General features: G+C 42.1%; 1 protein-coding gene across 1 annotated transcript in view; it reads left to right on the forward strand.

Annotated features, from left to right (window-relative positions):
* rbm44 (RNA binding motif protein 44) overlaps window positions 1-16,506 on the forward strand; it is an 86,665-nt gene that overhangs the window by 3,501 nt on the left and 66,658 nt on the right. Inside the window, exons 2-3 of the mRNA XM_052011646.1 lie at window positions 7,629-7,759; window positions 14,012-15,846. Coding sequence (XP_051867606.1) covers window positions 7,636-7,759; window positions 14,012-15,846 — 1,959 coding nt within the window. The 5' untranslated portion in view covers window positions 7,629-7,635. The remainder of the gene's footprint in view (window positions 1-7,628; window positions 7,760-14,011; window positions 15,847-16,506) is intronic.

The following is a 16,506-nucleotide window of genomic DNA, read 5'->3' on the forward strand; positions in this document are numbered from 1 at the left end:
GGGGGAGAAACTAGTTTGGCAGGGGGATGGGAACCAGAGTGATAGGTTGAAGGTTGGTACATTTAGTGTACAAGTAGATGCAGAGTGTAGAAGGACTGAGGAAAGATAGGCAGTTGAAAGGGCAAAATTGCAGTCAGTTGGATGGGCTGAAGGGTGTCTAATGCAAGAAGTATCAGGAACAAGGGTGATGAACTTGGAGCATGCGTAAGTACATGGAACTATGACATGGTAGCCATTACAATGACTTGGCTATCACAAGGGCAGGAATGGCTGTTGGATATTATGGGGTTTTGATGTTTCAAAAGGGACACAGACGGAGGTAAAAGAGATGGGGGGAGTGGCTTTGCTGATCAGGGACAGTGTCACAGCTGTAGAAAGGGAGGATGTCCCGGAGGGATTGTCTACTGAGTCAGTGTGGGTGGAAGTCAGAAATAAGTCAGAAATGTGAAGGGAGTGATCACTCTATTGGGAGTATTCTACAGACCCCCCCAACAGCAGCAGAGACACTGAGGAGCAGATCGGTAGGCAGATTTTGGAGAAGTGCAAAATAACAGGATTGTTGTCATAGGTAATTTCAACTTCCTTAATATTGATTGGCACCTCCTTAATGTAAAGGGGATAGATGGGGCAGAGTTTGTCAGGTGTGTCCAGGAAGGATTCCAGATGCAGTATGTGGACAGGCTGACTAGAGGAGAGGCCATTCTGGACCTGGTAGTGGGCAATGAGCCTCATCAGGTTACAGATCTCTCGGTGGGAGAACATTTTGGAGATAATTTTTAATTTTTTTTTATTTATAGTGTGGTAACAGGCCCTTCCAGCCCAATGAGTCCACACCGCCCATTTTAAACCCAAATTAACCTACCCGTACGTCTTTGGAATGTGGGAGGAAACCGGAGCACCCGGAGGAAACCCACGCAGACGTGGGAGAACATACAAACTCTTTACAGACAGCAACGGGAATCGAACCCCGATCGCTGGCGCTGTAATAGCGTCGCGCTAACCGCTACGCTATCGTGCCGCACCTAACTCCTTGATCTTTACCATGCCCTTAGAGAGGGATAGGAGCAGACAATATGGGAAAGTATTTAATTGGGGGGGTGAAATTATAATGCTATTAGGCAGGAACTTGGGAGCATAAATTGGGAACAGATGTTCTTGGGGAAGTGCACAGCGGAAATGTGGAGGTTGTTTAGGGAGTACTTGCATGGGGTTCTGGATAGGTTTGTCCCATTGAGGCAGGGTAAGGATGGTAGAGTGAAAGAACCGAGGGTGACGAGACAGAGAATATCTTGTCAAGAGGAAGAAAGAAGCTTACCTAAGGTTTAGAAAGCAAGGATCAAACAGGGCTCTGGAGAGTTACAAGGTAGCCAGGAGGGAGCTTGAGAATGGACTTCAGAGAGCTAGAAGGGGCCATGAGAAGGCCTTGGCGAGTAGGATTAAGGAAACCCCCAAGGCATTCTACACGTATGTGAAGGAGGATGGCTAAGGTGAGGGTAGGGGACTGATCAGGGATAAAAGAGGAAACTTGTCTGGAGTCAGAAGAGATAGGAGAGGTCCTTAATGAATACTTTGCTTCAGTGTTCACCAGTGAGAGAGATCTTGATGTTTGTGAGGATGGCGTACAACAGGCTGATACACCAGGCCATGTTGACGTGAGGAAAGAGGATGTGTTGGAACTTCTGAAAAACATTAGGATAGATAAGTCAATGGGGCCAGATGGGATATATCCAAGGTTATTATGGGAAGCGAGGGAAGCGATTGCTGCGCCTTTGGCGATGATCTTTGTGTCCTCACTGGCGACAAGAGTACTGCTAGATGATTGGAGGGTGGCAAATGTTGTTCCTTTGTTTAAGAAAGGGAGTAGGGATAACCCTGGGAATTACAGACCAGTGAGTCTTAATTCACTGGTGGACAAGTTACTGGAGAAGATTCTTAGATACAGGGTTTATGGGCATTTGGAGAAGCATAGGCTGGTTAGGGATAGTTAGCTTGGTTTTGTGAGGGGCAGTTCGTGCCTCACGATCCTGATTGAATTCTTTGAGGATGTGACAAAGCACGTTGATGAAGGTAGAACAGTGGATGTGGTGTACATGGATTTTAGTAAGACGTTTGATAAGGTTCCTCATGGAAGGCTCATTCAGAAAGTCAGGAGGCATGGGATCCAGGGAAACTTGGCTGTGTGGATTCAGAATTGACTCGCCCATAGACAGAGGGTGGTGGTAGATGGAGCGTATTCTGCCTGGAGGTCGGTGACCAGTGGTGTTCCACAGGGGTCTGTTCTGGGACCCCTGCTCTTTGTGATTTTTAGAAATGACTTGGATAAGAAAGTGGAAGGGTGGGCTAGTAAGTTTGCTGATAACATGAAGGTTGGAGGTGTTGTGGATAGTGTAGAAGGTTGCTGTAGATTACAACAGGACATTGATAGGATGCAGAGCTGGGCTGAGAAGTGGCAGATGGAGTTCTACCTGGAAAAGTGTGAAGTGATACACTTTGGAAGATTGAATTTGAAAGCAGAATACAAGGTTAATGACAATACTCTTAGTGGTGTGGAAGAACAGAGAGATCTCAGGGTCTACATCCATAGATCCCTCAAGGTTGCCACACAGGTCGATAGGGTTGTTAAGAAGGCATATGGTGTGTTGGCCTTCATTAGTCAGGGTATTGAGTTCAAGAGCCATGAGGTAATGTTGCAGCTCTACACAGTAATGTAGAGGTTAGCATAATGCTATTACAGTGCTAGCAACCCAGGTTCAATTCCGGCCATTGTCTGTAAGGAGTTTGTATGTTCTCCCCGTATCTGCTTGGGTTTCCTCCAGGTGCTCCAGTTTCCTCCCACATTCCAAAGATGAACAGGTTAGGAGTTGTGGGCATGCTATGTTGGTGCCAGAAGAGTGGTGACACTTGCGGGCTGCCACAGCACATTCTCAGTAATGCAAAAAGATGCATTTCACTGTGTTTCGATGTACATGTGACTAATAAATAAATGTCTTTTCTATAGAATTCTGGTTAGACCACATTTGGAGTATTGTGTTCAGTTCTGGTCACCTCATTATAGGAAGGATGTGGAAGCATTAGAAAGGGTGCAGAGGAGATTTACCAGCATGCTGCCTGGATTGGAGAGCATGTCTTATGAGGATAGGTTGGGTGAGTTAAGGCTTTTCTCTTTGGAGAAGAGGATGAGAGGTGACTTGATAGAGGTGTAAAAGATGATAAGGGGCATAGATGGAGTAGGTAGTCAGAGACTTTTTCCCAGGGCGAAAATAGCTAACATGAGGGGGCATAATTTTAGGGTGATTGGAGGGGTGGGGGATGTCAGGTAAGTTTTTTTACACAGTGGTGGGTGTGTGGAATGCACTGCTGGCAGAGGTTGTGGAGGCAGATACATTAGGGACATTTAAGATAGCCACATGAATGATACAGAAATGGAGGGCTATGGTTAGATAGATCTTAGAGCAGGATAAAATGTCGGCACAACATCGTGGGTCGAAGGGCCTGTACTGTGCTGTAATGTTCTATATAAGAGAAAATGACCGGGGTGGCAGGGGTCTTGGATTATGTTAGCTGCTTTCCCAAGGCGGCAGGAACTGTGGACAGAATCCATGGAGGGGAGGCTGATTTGCATGATGGCATGTGCTACGTTCACAATTCTCTGCAATTTCTTGCATTCTTGGGCAGAGTAGCTGTCATATGACGCTGTGTTGCATCCAGATAGGATACTTTCTATGGTGCATCTGTAAAAATTGGTGAGGGTCATTGGACACTTGCCGAATTTCCTTAGCCTTTTGAGGAGGTAGATGCGCTGGTGTGTCTTCTTGGCCATAATGTCTCTGTGGCTGGACCAGGACAAGTTATTGGTGATATTTACATCTAGGCTCTCAACCATCTCCACCTCAGCACCTGGGACATGTACTCTGCCCCACTTCCTGAAGTCAATGATCAGTTATTTTGTTTTGCTGATAATGAGGAAGAGGTTGTTGTCTTGACACCATGCCACTAGGCTGCCTATCTCCCTGTTGTACTCTATCTCATCATTGTTTAAGATCCAGCCCACTACAGTGGTATCATCTGCAAATTTATAGCTGGAGTCAGAGCAGAACCTGGCCACACAGTCATGAGTGTATAGGGAGTAAAGTAAAGGGCTGAGGACACAACCTTGTGGGGTACCAGTATTAAGGATAATCTTGGTGGAGGTGTTGCTGCCTCTCCTTACTGATAGTGGTCTGTTTGTCAGGAAGTCAAGGATCCAGTTGGAGAGTGAGAGATTAGGGGATTATGAGAGCTCTACAAGGGTGACACAAAGCTTCTAGTCATCTGTTGCTGTAATTCTTTGTCCCACTCCTATACTAATTTCTGTCTTTGATCTTCTTCATATGTAGCTTCAACATAACCTGAAGGAACTGCACCCCATCTTTGGACTTATCACAATACAACCTTCCAGACATAGCATTGATTTCAACAATTTCAGATAATTATTCATTTCCTAGTATTTCACATTTCTCCCTTTGTTTTCTGTCTCAGTTTCCAGTAGATTTTGGTTTCACTATTTTCTTCCTGTTTACACTGCTTCCAGATGTATCATTTTATTTTTCACTGGCTTTTCAAGTGGCACCATCACCACAGGTGTCACTCAGTTGTTCCTGGGATCCACCCTATCACACACCTTTCCTTTAGTTTTATTGTGCCCTTCTCCCCTTTAACTGCCCTTAAAAATATTGTTTATTTCTAACTTCCCAATTTAGATGAAAAGTCATCAACCTGAAATGTTAACTCTGTTCTCCCTCCACAAATATTGTTGATCTGCTGGGTATCGCTAGCAATTTCTGTTTTATTTTCAGTTTTAAGCTTCCTTTGGTTTTCAAGTTTCAAAGGTTTTTTTACTCTGACTTTGTGGAAAAATGATTGCACCTTCTGTCATCTGATCTTGGTGTCCTCTGACATCATACGCCCCTAAAACATGTAAATAGGAGCAGGAGTAGGCCTCTCAGCCCCTCAAACTTGCCCCACCATTCAATATGATCATGGGTAATCTACGCTGGCTTCAACTTCTGTGCCAGTGCCTCGCATCCCTCTATTCCGCCATCTTTCAAATATTTATCCATTTCCACCTGAAATGTATCTAATGATCTGGCCTCCATTATCCTTGGGGGCAGAGAATTTCAAAGATTCGCTGCTGTCTGAGAGAAGAAAGTTGTACATACCTTAATTTTAAATGACCTGCCCCTTATTTTGTAATTATGTCCCCTTGGTCATGACTCCTCCCACTAATTATTGACAACAGCTCTGCCTTCAATATTGTAATTCTAAGCAAACTCATCCAAACTCCTCGACCTGGGACTCAACACCTCCCTTTGCAGCTGGATCCTTGACTTCCTGACCAACAGACTGCAATCAGTAAGGATAGGCAGCAACACCACCGCCACAATTATGTTCAACATCGGTGCCCCACAAGGCTGCATCCTCGGGGTGCGTGGGGGAGGGACTTCCTGTACACTCATGACTGCATGGCCAGATTCTGCTCTAACTCCATCTACAAGTTTGCAGGTGACATCACCATAGTGGGCCCAATCTCAAATAATGATGAGTCAAAGTATAGGAAGGAGATAGAGAGCCTAGTGGCATGGCGTCATGACAACTGACAATGTCAGCAAAACAAAAGAGCTAGTCATTGACTACAGGAATGGAGGTGGTGCACGTGCTCCTGTTTAAGGTGCTGAAGTCAAGAGGGTTGAGGGCTTCAAGTTCCTAGGAGTAAACATCACCTATGGCCTTCTCCTGGTCCAACTATGTAGACACCATGGCCAAGAAAGCATACCAGTGCCTCTACTTCCTCAGAAGGCTAAAGAAATTTGGCATGTCCCCTTTGACACTCACCAATTTCTATCCATGCACCATAGAAAGCATCCTATCCAGATGCGTCACTGCTTGGTATGGCAGACGCTGTGCCCAAGACTACAAGGAACTGCAGAGAGTTGTGGACTCAGCTCAGCACATCATGGAAACCATCTTCTCCTCCATGGACTCTGTCTAAACTTCTCACTGCCTCGGTAAAGTAGCCAAAATAATCAAAGATCCCAGCCACCCTGGACATTCTCTCTTCTCCCCCCTCCCATTGGGCAGAAGATACAAAAGCCTGAAAGCATGTAGCACCAGGCTCAAGGACGGCTTCTGCCCCACTGTTATAAGACTATTGAACGGTTCCCTAGTACAATAGGATGGATTTTTGACCTATAATCTACCTCATTATGGCCTTGCACCATTTTGTCTGTTTGCAGTGCACTTTTTCTGTAACTAACACTTAGTCTGCATTCTGTTATTGTTTTTCCCTTGTACTACCTCAATGCACTGATGTGATGAAATGATCTGTATGAATGGCATGCAAAATAAGTTTTTTTTATTGTACCTTGGTACATGTAACAATAAGAAACCAATTTACCAATTTATTGATGGAAACATTTCAATATCTACCCTGTCAACTCCCCTTAGGATCTCATGGGTTTGAATAAGGTCATCCCTTCATTCTTCTAAATTCAAGTAGTACAGAACCAAACTGTCTGGCCAACCCTCATCCCAGGAATTAGCCTGGTGAATCTCCTTTGGATTGTCTCCAATGCTACCATATCCTTTGTTAGGTAAGGGACCAAAACTGTGTGCAGTTCCCCGAGTGTGGCCTCACCAGCACCCTGTAAAACTGCAACAAAACCTTCCTATTCTTAAACTTCAGCTCCTTTCAATAAAGGTCAACATGCTGGTTGCCTTCTTAACTACTTGTTGGACGTGCTTGCTGACCTTTTATGATTCATGCACTGGAACACTTAGATCCCTCAAACATCCTGGCCTTGAACTGTAGCTTGTTTAGAGCTGTTTGACTATTTTTAAGTGGATTTGCTTCATGACCGTCAATTCCCAGCTTCAAAGAAAAACTGAAAATGTTGGAAATACTATACGGTTTAGGCAACATCCATACAAAACAGAGCTAATGTTCCTGACCACACCAGGTTTAGTGCTCTACACAAATCTCTTGCCCCTTTTCCTATCAAAATACCTGTTCATTTTTTCCTTGTGTTGCTCTCACTTCCTCTTAAACACCTGTTGTTTGTCTCACCTGCTTGTGTTGGCAAGTACCACATTCCAAATACAATTTTAGTAACAAGGCTTTTTGTGAATTCTAAATCACACTAACTGGTTGTTTTATAATTGTAAGCCCTGTTTTTGGAACACTTAAATTTTGTATAGCTGTTCTGTAAGGATACTGTCATTCAGCTGCAACCTGATCAATTGGTAATCCCTCTGTGTGGTAGGGGAATGGTGCAAGACTTTGGTAGGCTTTTGTAAGGCTATTGTTAAACATCCAGACGATTACTTTCTGTACTTTTTATATGTCAGGAACTAATAAACATAACTGAAGGCATTTATTAAATGGGGATAACTGTTGGACCTTGGAAATCTGAAAGTTGTTTGCCTTCAGAATAGCTGTTCAAAATAAATCATGAGCATTTTTGAAGTGTGTGGTTTGTTTTAAAGTCCATTGTGTTTGAATGTTTTTTCGGACTATTGATGGACAAGAGGTGTAAGATTTATTGAGGATGGCAACTCTTTGAGTTAATTGCATATATTACCTTTCCATCTAGGCCAGAAATGCCTACATTTTACTGCATTTGGCCTTGTGAAAAGTGCAGCTACTGCAATGCATTGAGTACAAGAAAATGTAAGAACCGTAGTGAACCAATGAGCAATGCAGAGCAGCCTCTGTATTTAGAAGGTATGTATTTTGAATTTTTCAGAGCTATAGTTAAGGCATACAGAATGCTGGTCTGCACTCAGTGCTAATGATAACATTTTAGCTAGGATCATTGAGAATAACGTGACCAATTAGAGTTGTTCACATGACGATTGATAATGTGGTTTACTAAAGGTTACAAAGAGCTATAAGGTAGATTCCAAACTTGAAATACTCTGTTCGGGTAGTATTTTAAGCATTTTCTAAGTAATTTTGTGCATTATGTTTGGGCTAAAACTTCCTTAAAGAAATTGACGTTTTGGATTTTCCTTAACCAAATCCATGTTGATTACTATTTACTAGTTTAATAATCTTCCAGTTCACTGCTGATCTATTTCACTATTTTATTTACCTCCACCCACCTCCAAATATGGCATCACTGTTTGATCGTGTCACTTTGAGGTACCCTCACAGGTTGCCAATGGCTTCTTTCCCACAAGACCAACAGTCATTTAGCTACTTTGGTATAATAAATGAGTTTAGCTATTGCTTTAAATCAAAATTGTGTAGAGGAAATCCTTGGGCTTTGGAACTGAAATTCCCTGGGAGATGACATATTTGATATCCCTTCCTGTTTTGGGTAAGAGAAGCCTTATTGGGCCAACTTGTCTTTTTTTTAAGAAAAAGCCAACCCGGCTTGCACAATTACAATTTTCATGGCAGCTAACAATGGGTTCAACTTGTGCTACAAGGTAGCAAGCTATTAAAAATAAAGTGGGTCTTTATGATGGTATAAGGACCTCAACTGAGTTAACTGAGAGTCACTAACAAAATTAAGAGATTATTGAAAAAATGTCAGTTAAGGACTTAATTGTCCATGTGCAATCATGAACATTTCATTGTTAATGTAAGTTGATTAGAATCAGGTTTATCATCACTGATGTATATGTAGTGAATTTTGTTGTTTTGCAGCAGCAGCACACTACAAAGGCATAAAATTACTATAAATTACAAAGTAAATGGTGAAAAAGAAGGAATAATGAACTAGTGTTCATGGACCATTCAGGAATCTGGTGGCAGAGGGGAAGAAGCTGTTCCTAAAACATTGAGTGTGGGTCTTCAAGATCCTATACCACCTCCCCGATGGTAGTAATGAGAAGAGGGCATGACCTGGATGGCAAGGTTACTTAGTGATGAATGCGGCTACCTTGAGGCACTGCCTCTTGAAGATTTCCTTGATGGTGGGGAGGGTTGTGCCTGTAATGAAGCTGGCTAAGTCTACAACCCTCTGCAGCGTCTTGTGATCCAGTGCACTGGAGCCTCCATACCAGGCTGTGATGCAACCAGTCAGAATGCTCTCCATTGTACATCTATAGAAATATAGATATCCTCAAACTGTTAACAAAGTAGAGCCGCTAGTGTGCCTTATTCATGATTGCATCAATTTCTTGGGCCCAGGGTAGATGCTCCGAGATGTTGATGCTCAGGAACTTGAAGCTGCTCACCCTTTCCACCACTGACCCTTCAAAGACTGATGTGTGTTCTCCCAACTTCCTCTTTCTGGAGTCCACAGTCAATTCCTTGGTCTCATTGACACTGTGTGCAAGGTTGTTGTTGCAGCACCGTTCAACTAGCCAATCTATCTTACTCCCGTATGCCGCCTCGTCGGCATCTGAGATTCTACCAACAACAGTGGGGTCATTGGTGAATTTATAGATGGCATTTAAGCTGTTATTCATACTTTCACCAAAATAGCCCCCACAATCTGTAGCAGTTCTGAAATGCGCAGATCATATAAATCATCTCATTTATAATGTTATGTGTGCCGGGAATGGTATTTTTGGACAAGGATAACAGCCCCAAGCAGTGGCTTACTTATTTGCAGTTCACTAATTTGTGATTAGAAATGAATAGAAAAGCATAATATTATTTAAATAGAGACAGACTACAGAATGCAGAGGGAACTTGATATCATTAGCACATGAAACGTAAAGCTAATTTGTAGGTACAACAAATAACTAGGAAGAAGAATGAAACACTAGCCTTTATTGCAAAGCAGGTGGAGTATAAATGTAGGGAAGACTTTGCTAGAATTGTAAGTGGCATTGGTGAGGCCACTCCTGGAGTACTGAGAGCAGTTTTGGTGTTCTTATTTGAGGAGGAAGGTGCATGCATTCACAGCAGTTCAGAGAAAATTCACTAGGTTGATTCCTGCAATGAGGGCTTGTCTTGTGAAGAAAGGTTGTGCAAATTGGACCTATATTCTGAGATTAGGAGAATGGGAGGGGATTTTGCTGAAACATCTAAGATTCTGAGAGGCTTAACAAGGTAGAGGCTGAGAGCGCAATTCCCCTTGTTGACCAAGGGGACATAGTTTTAGATTAAGGCTGCCTATTTGAGATGGAAATGAGAAGGAATTTCATGTGAGAGTTGTGACTCTCGATGGCCTACAGGTCCTTTGTTTTTCTTGTGTTTTTAAAATGCCCCCAAAGAAGTTTCCATCCTGTTTCAGAACTCTTCATCAAACACTTTAGTGAATAGTAAGGAATGTTGTGCTTTTTAACTAGTACTGAGAATCCTCAGCAATGACTTGTTCTATCACCAATTAGCAGGTGAGAGTTGGGTCAAGAGTGATTCACCAGTGCTTTAAGTCTTGTTAAAGAATACCACCAAGTCATTTAACTGGCAATGGTCCCTGTGATCATCCTCCAGGCACCTGTTTCTAGTGGACGCAGGAGACTGCAGGTGCTGCATCAGTCCTGATGTAGGGTTTCAACCCAAAACATCAATGATTCCTCTCCCTTCACAGATGCTGCTTGACCCATTGAGTTCCTCCAGCAGGTTGTTTCTTACACCTGTTTCAACCACGAGCTTTGACTCCTTTACTAAATTGGTATCTTGGACTAAATGTGGATTAAACTAGTGTTCAGCTCAAGCAATAAAGACCTGTTTGAAATACTTAACAGGTCAGACAGCACCAGGGGGAAGAGAAATGTTAGTAATTCAGCTGAGTGACCTTTCATCAAAACTCCATTTCCACTGCTCCAGGTAGAGGCTTTTCATTTTCCTACTTGCAATTATTTATATAGTGCTTATCAAACTGCCAGCAACATCGCATGGTAGTAGAATTTAGATAGGTGTCTAGTTATAACTTGAATGGTATTACTGAAAGAGCAGTTAGACCAGATAATTTGCATTTGCTCTATTTACAGGTAGAGCCTACACTTCATTAATTTTGTGAAGCATCTTGTGACGTTTACCACATTTAAGATACTGTGTGGATACAAACTGTTAAATATTTCAAATGCAACAAATGCCCAGGCAATGACTGTCCATCCTCAGCCTCCTCCACTGTCAGGGTGAGGCCCAATGCAAACTAGAGGAACAACACCTCATGTTCCGCCTGGGTAGTCTACAACCCAATGGCATAAACATCTGAGTTTTCCAATTTTAGGTAACAGTCCCCCCCCCCGTGGGTTCTTTTACCACTTCCTGCCCCCCTCTGTCCTTCTGATCCTCTTCCAGTCTTCCACTTTCATCCACTTTCCCTCAACCCCAGCCCCCCCATCAACTATCTTTGCACCCCACCCCAGTTCCACCTGCCCTTCACCTCTCCCCTACTGGTTCCTGTTATCACCTCCTTTATTTATCAGAGTCCAGCACTGGACTTGCTTATCTCCCTCTAGCAGCAGTCTCCAGCCTTCACACTCCCCTCCCCCCACCTCACTATCTGCCTCTCAATTTTTTTTCTTTCTCTCTTTATCTACCTCCATCGATCATTTACCTGCTGCTGTCTCCCAACTCCACCCCCCATCTTTCCCCTCCCTTACCTGGTGCAACCCGCCTGTCACCTTACCCCTCAGTCCACCAATCACCTTGGACTTCTGCTTCACCACTCCCCTTCTCTTTATATTGGCCATCTCGTCTCTCCACTCACAGTTCCTTTCCTTCCACAGATGCTGCTCAACTGTTGAGTTCCTCCAGCAGATTGTGTTGCTCTGGATTCCAGCATCTGTAGTCTCTTGTGTTCCTAATTATATCAAATGTTGTGTTTAGTTGTACACTGTTGATAGGAAGGAGGGTTTTAAACATTTTAGATCCTGATTTTAATAACATTAGGGAACAATCAGGCTTCGCTAATTGCATAACTTCTGGCCATGTTTTATTTCTCCAATAAAGAACTTCATGCATAAGTTTTGTGTGAGTGGATTGAAAGATCTTTGGCATTAGGACTCTTCTTAAAACAGTGTAAAAGCTAACCAGTTTTCTTTCATCTCTTGTCACCTATTGCAAACATTAACTCATCATGCTTGAATACTACTATTGCCACAGTTTGACTTGGTTCTCTTGCATAGTGAGATTCCTAATTTAGAGTTATACAGCAAAGAAGCAGGCCCTTCTGCCCACCATGTCTGTGCCAACCATCAAGTATCGGTACTGATCCCATTTACCAGCACTCTATCTGTAGCTGTCTTTGCCTCAAACATTGCTCCCCTAGTTATTACTTAAATGCTATGAGAGTACCTGCTTCCATTACACACACTAGCAGTTTTCCAGATTCCAGCCACTGCTAGGAAAAAGTTGTTCCTCAGATTTCCTTTAAACCTCTTGCACCTTATCCGAAACCTATATCCCTCAGTTTTAGATACCTCTTCTGTAGAGAAAAGTTTCCTACTGTCTACCTTGCCTTTGCTTCTAATTTTGTCTAGTCTCTTTTTATTCCACAGAAAACAAGCTCGGCCTCTCCAGTCTCTCTCTATAACTGAGAGGCTCCATCCCAGGCTAAATCCTGCACCGTCTCCACTGTAATCACATCCTTCCTATACTGTGACCAGAACTGTGCACAATATTCCAGCTGTGGCCTGACTAATGTTTTATAAAATTGTACCATAGCCTCCCTGCTCTTGTATTCTATGCCCCAGCTAGTGAAGGCAAGTATTTTCTTCCATATAATTTGTTCATGGTGATGGAACAAATATTTATGAAATCACTTTGTAAAATGAGCTTTTAAAATTTCAGTCAGGTGAACCACTTAAGTATTTTTATTGCTGTTTACCAGCATCTAATAATAACTATCATCTAATTTAATGTCATTTACATCTAATAATAATAATGATTTTGATTATTTTTAAATTCTTAAAATATCTTTTTTCAATCCCCCACCCACCTACCAGCCCCGAACACTTGAACTCACTTATCCCCTGCCTGCATGTGCTCCTCCCCTCCCCCCACCTTATTCTGGTTTATTCCCTCTTCCTTTCCAGTCCTGATGAAGGGTCTCGGCCTGAAACGTTAACTGTTTATTTCCCTCCATGGATGCTGCCTGGTCTGCTGAGTTCCTCCAGCACTTTTTGTGTATTGCTCCAGATTCCACCATCTGCAGAGTTTTTGTCTCTTTTTTTCAATTTGATTTTCTTTATCATTACTCATTGAAATTGCTGAATGAAATTAAATCATCAACCAGTCAGGTTCAGTTGCTATGGAAAGAAAATGAGGAAAATCCAACTTTTGTATCTTTTGAATGAACAAGTACTGACTTTCTTCACCTCATTCTTGAAGGTGCTGTTCTATCCTGAGCTAGTTTTCCACAGATTTTTTCCATGTAGAACTTGCAGGTTGGAGACACTAGAGACTACAGATCCTAAAATCTGGACCAAAAAACAAAACTGCTGGAAGAACGGTGTGGGTCGATTAGCATCTGTGGAGGCAAAAGGATGGCTGATGTTTTGGGTCAAACCCCTTCATCAATACTGAGTGTGTAGTGGGAAGTTGGCCAATATATAGAAGTGAGGGTGAGACAGAAGCTGATAGGTGATGGGTAGAACCATATTTACAGTTCCTCAAGCCATTCATCCCAACTTATGCAGTCCTTGTGAGTAGCTTCCTCATTCAGTCCCTTGTTTCCATTATTAGTGGCTAAATCCTCAATCCCCTTATTCCTTATTTTCTGGAACTCTTTTGTTTTGCCAGATACAGCATTTTCACATTCCGAATTGGTGAACTTATGATGTGAATCTCATGTAGGCAGAGTAAAGGGTGAAGGTAGCACAACAAAGCTTGAATTTGTTCTCATTTCAGTTCTATCCGCGCATCTTCCAGTTGTAATAATGAGCTACAACACTTTTTCTTTCCCCAATGTCCCTACAGTTCCTAAATTGCTCTCCCAGTTCTGATCAAATAATTCAGTATTGCTTGAGAGATGGGTGCTGAGAGCTGCCATTGCCTATTTGGCCAAGAGACTATTTTAATGGAGTTGTCAAATATTAATTACATTATTTGTTATCAACTTTATAGATAAGAATTTGCTTCTTGCGCACAACCAAAAAATTCTTGCAACTTATTCAACTACTGGGAAAGGGCATCCGTACTTTAGGACTGCTGATGGATCTCATCTTGTGAGCCAGAAAGCAAATGACGAATCTGCGTGTGATAAAGCCATTGAACAGCTCTTGGAATTTAGAATAAAACCTGATGCCCTCCATAGAGGATTAAAGATTCAATGTGGTAAAGAAGTGGTTGAAGCAAAATATCAGCCTTCAAGTACTTTGGAGTCAGCATATGAATTCAGGTCTCATGAAAGTTCATGTGCTAGGGATCTATTTTCCAATCCAGCAGCCAAGGTAACTGGTCCTGCTCTTGGGCAGGAAAAATATCTTCTCAAAATGGATTTGATGAAAGAGAATGAAAATGACTCTAACCTGTCCTTGGACACAGAATTTGAGCTGTATAGGAAACTGAGTGAAATGTCTTTACAACCAGTTTCTGGTGACTGCTTTCAAGAATTTGAGAAAAGAACTCTGCATCAGTGCATTCCTGAATATAAGCGTTCTGCAATATCAGATACCTTGGATATGGAGCCATTTCCTGGTTATCACAGTATAAACAACACAGAAAGCCACAATATTTCTGACTTTGATTATGTGGGCTGTGGAGAAAACTTCCCAAAAGTACAAAGTCCAACAGCATATCCATTAGAATCATTTCAGTTAGCACATTGCTCTGATCCAGCTGAAGACACAGATGAAACTTCTTTCCTTTCTGCTGTTACTTCAACACAGAAGTCATTTGTGCATGAAAATAATGGGATATCTGCTTCCAAACCTGCAGAAAGGCCAAATGGAGCACAACTTGCAGAATGTAAATCTGCTGGGATCCCAGAGGGAAATAGCAAGAGTGTATTCACTGATAGCAATATTGAAGTTCCTAATGGGAGCAAATTTGAACAAGTAGATAGTAGACATAACAGTGACCTTCAGGATGAAGTATTATTGGAAAATATGAATCAAAGTGCTCAATGTTTCCCTTTCCAAATTGCAGAAAGTGCTAATGATCAACCTGCCTGTAGTACATCCACAAAAATCAAAAGTGATAGTCAAGTACCATTGGAGCCACTTAATGTGATGGGGTCTACAACTTCTGCTAATGCAGTTTCTAAAATTCAGGACACCTTACAGAATCAAGGTTACCAAAGACAAAATAATGCAGTATCCACATGTGTGGATTCAAATCAAGGATGGGAAAAGTCCTATGAACTTTTGGACAATTCAGATCAGCTGAATTTGTTTGATGACTCATTTGTGTCAGCTGTTGGTGATAGTATTATTGCAGGTATGTTGGTGGCAGAGCATTGCACTGATGTGTCTGTCCAAATGAATAATGCTTTTGAATCATTAGAGATAGCTGGGGGCAATAATAAATCTACCAGCTGTGTCCATCAGGCACCAGATTTGACACCTTCAGGAAGTGCTACCATGTTTCAAAGTACTTGCATTGATACCCAGGTGAAACGCGACTGCTCATTCAACAAAGACACTAATGATTTAATTATAAAGGTCGATCGAACTGTTGATGCTGGTGCTGATTTCAGAGCTGACTTCACCATGGATAAAGCCATAACAGCTATGATCTCTGTTGTTGACCGAGCTAACAACACAGACATAATTTTGATGAGCAAAAATAGACCAACTCTGTGTCAAAGTAAAACATATGGAACTGTGGCTTGTAATACCAAATGGTCCATTGCTGAATCAACCATGAAGCAACAAAGTACCCAGACAGTTATGGTCAGTACAGAGGAGAAATGCACCAATACTGTCCTGCAAACAACAGATATTAATTTAAATGAAAAGGTATGTTTTTTTTAATCAACTAAATATTTGCATTTGAAACATATTCCATTGGTAAAATAGATTTTGGTTTCATCTGTTACCCCTATTGCAACTTTTGAGATGTTTCAGCTGAAAGCCAAATGGAGAAAAACAAAAATTCATAGCCAAGGCAATAAATGAAATGTCAATTTTTTTCTTGTAAATGTTAGTATCCCATATTTAGTTTTTTTTAAAATTTAATTACAACGTGGTAACAGGCCCTTCCGGCCCAGTGAGTCTGTGCCGCCCATTTTAAACCCATATTAACCTACCCATACGTCTTTGGAATGTGGGAGGAAACCGGAGCACCCGGAGGAAACCCACGCAGACACAGGAAAACGTACAAACTCCTTACAGAGAGCGACGGGAATCGAACCCCGATCGCTGGCAGTGTAATAGCGTCGCGCTAACTGCTACGCTACCATGCCGCCCACCTAAACTTGTATTTAGTTGCTGCAGGACTTGAATTAATTAGAGTGGAGTTAGACTTTATATAGAAAGCCTCACTGTTTTACTCCAAACTCGGGTTCATGGGCGTACTACCTAGGGTATAAATGGCATGGAAAAACAACTTTTTGCAGCAACAGTACAATATGTAGGTTGGGCTCTGACCTTCGCTGAATTTGCACTATAACTGTATTG

The sequence above is a fragment of the Pristis pectinata genome, chromosome 1, assembly GCF_009764475.1.
Source record: "Pristis pectinata isolate sPriPec2 chromosome 1, sPriPec2.1.pri, whole genome shotgun sequence".
NCBI classification, from domain to species: Eukaryota; Metazoa; Chordata; class Chondrichthyes; order Rhinopristiformes; family Pristidae; genus Pristis; species Pristis pectinata.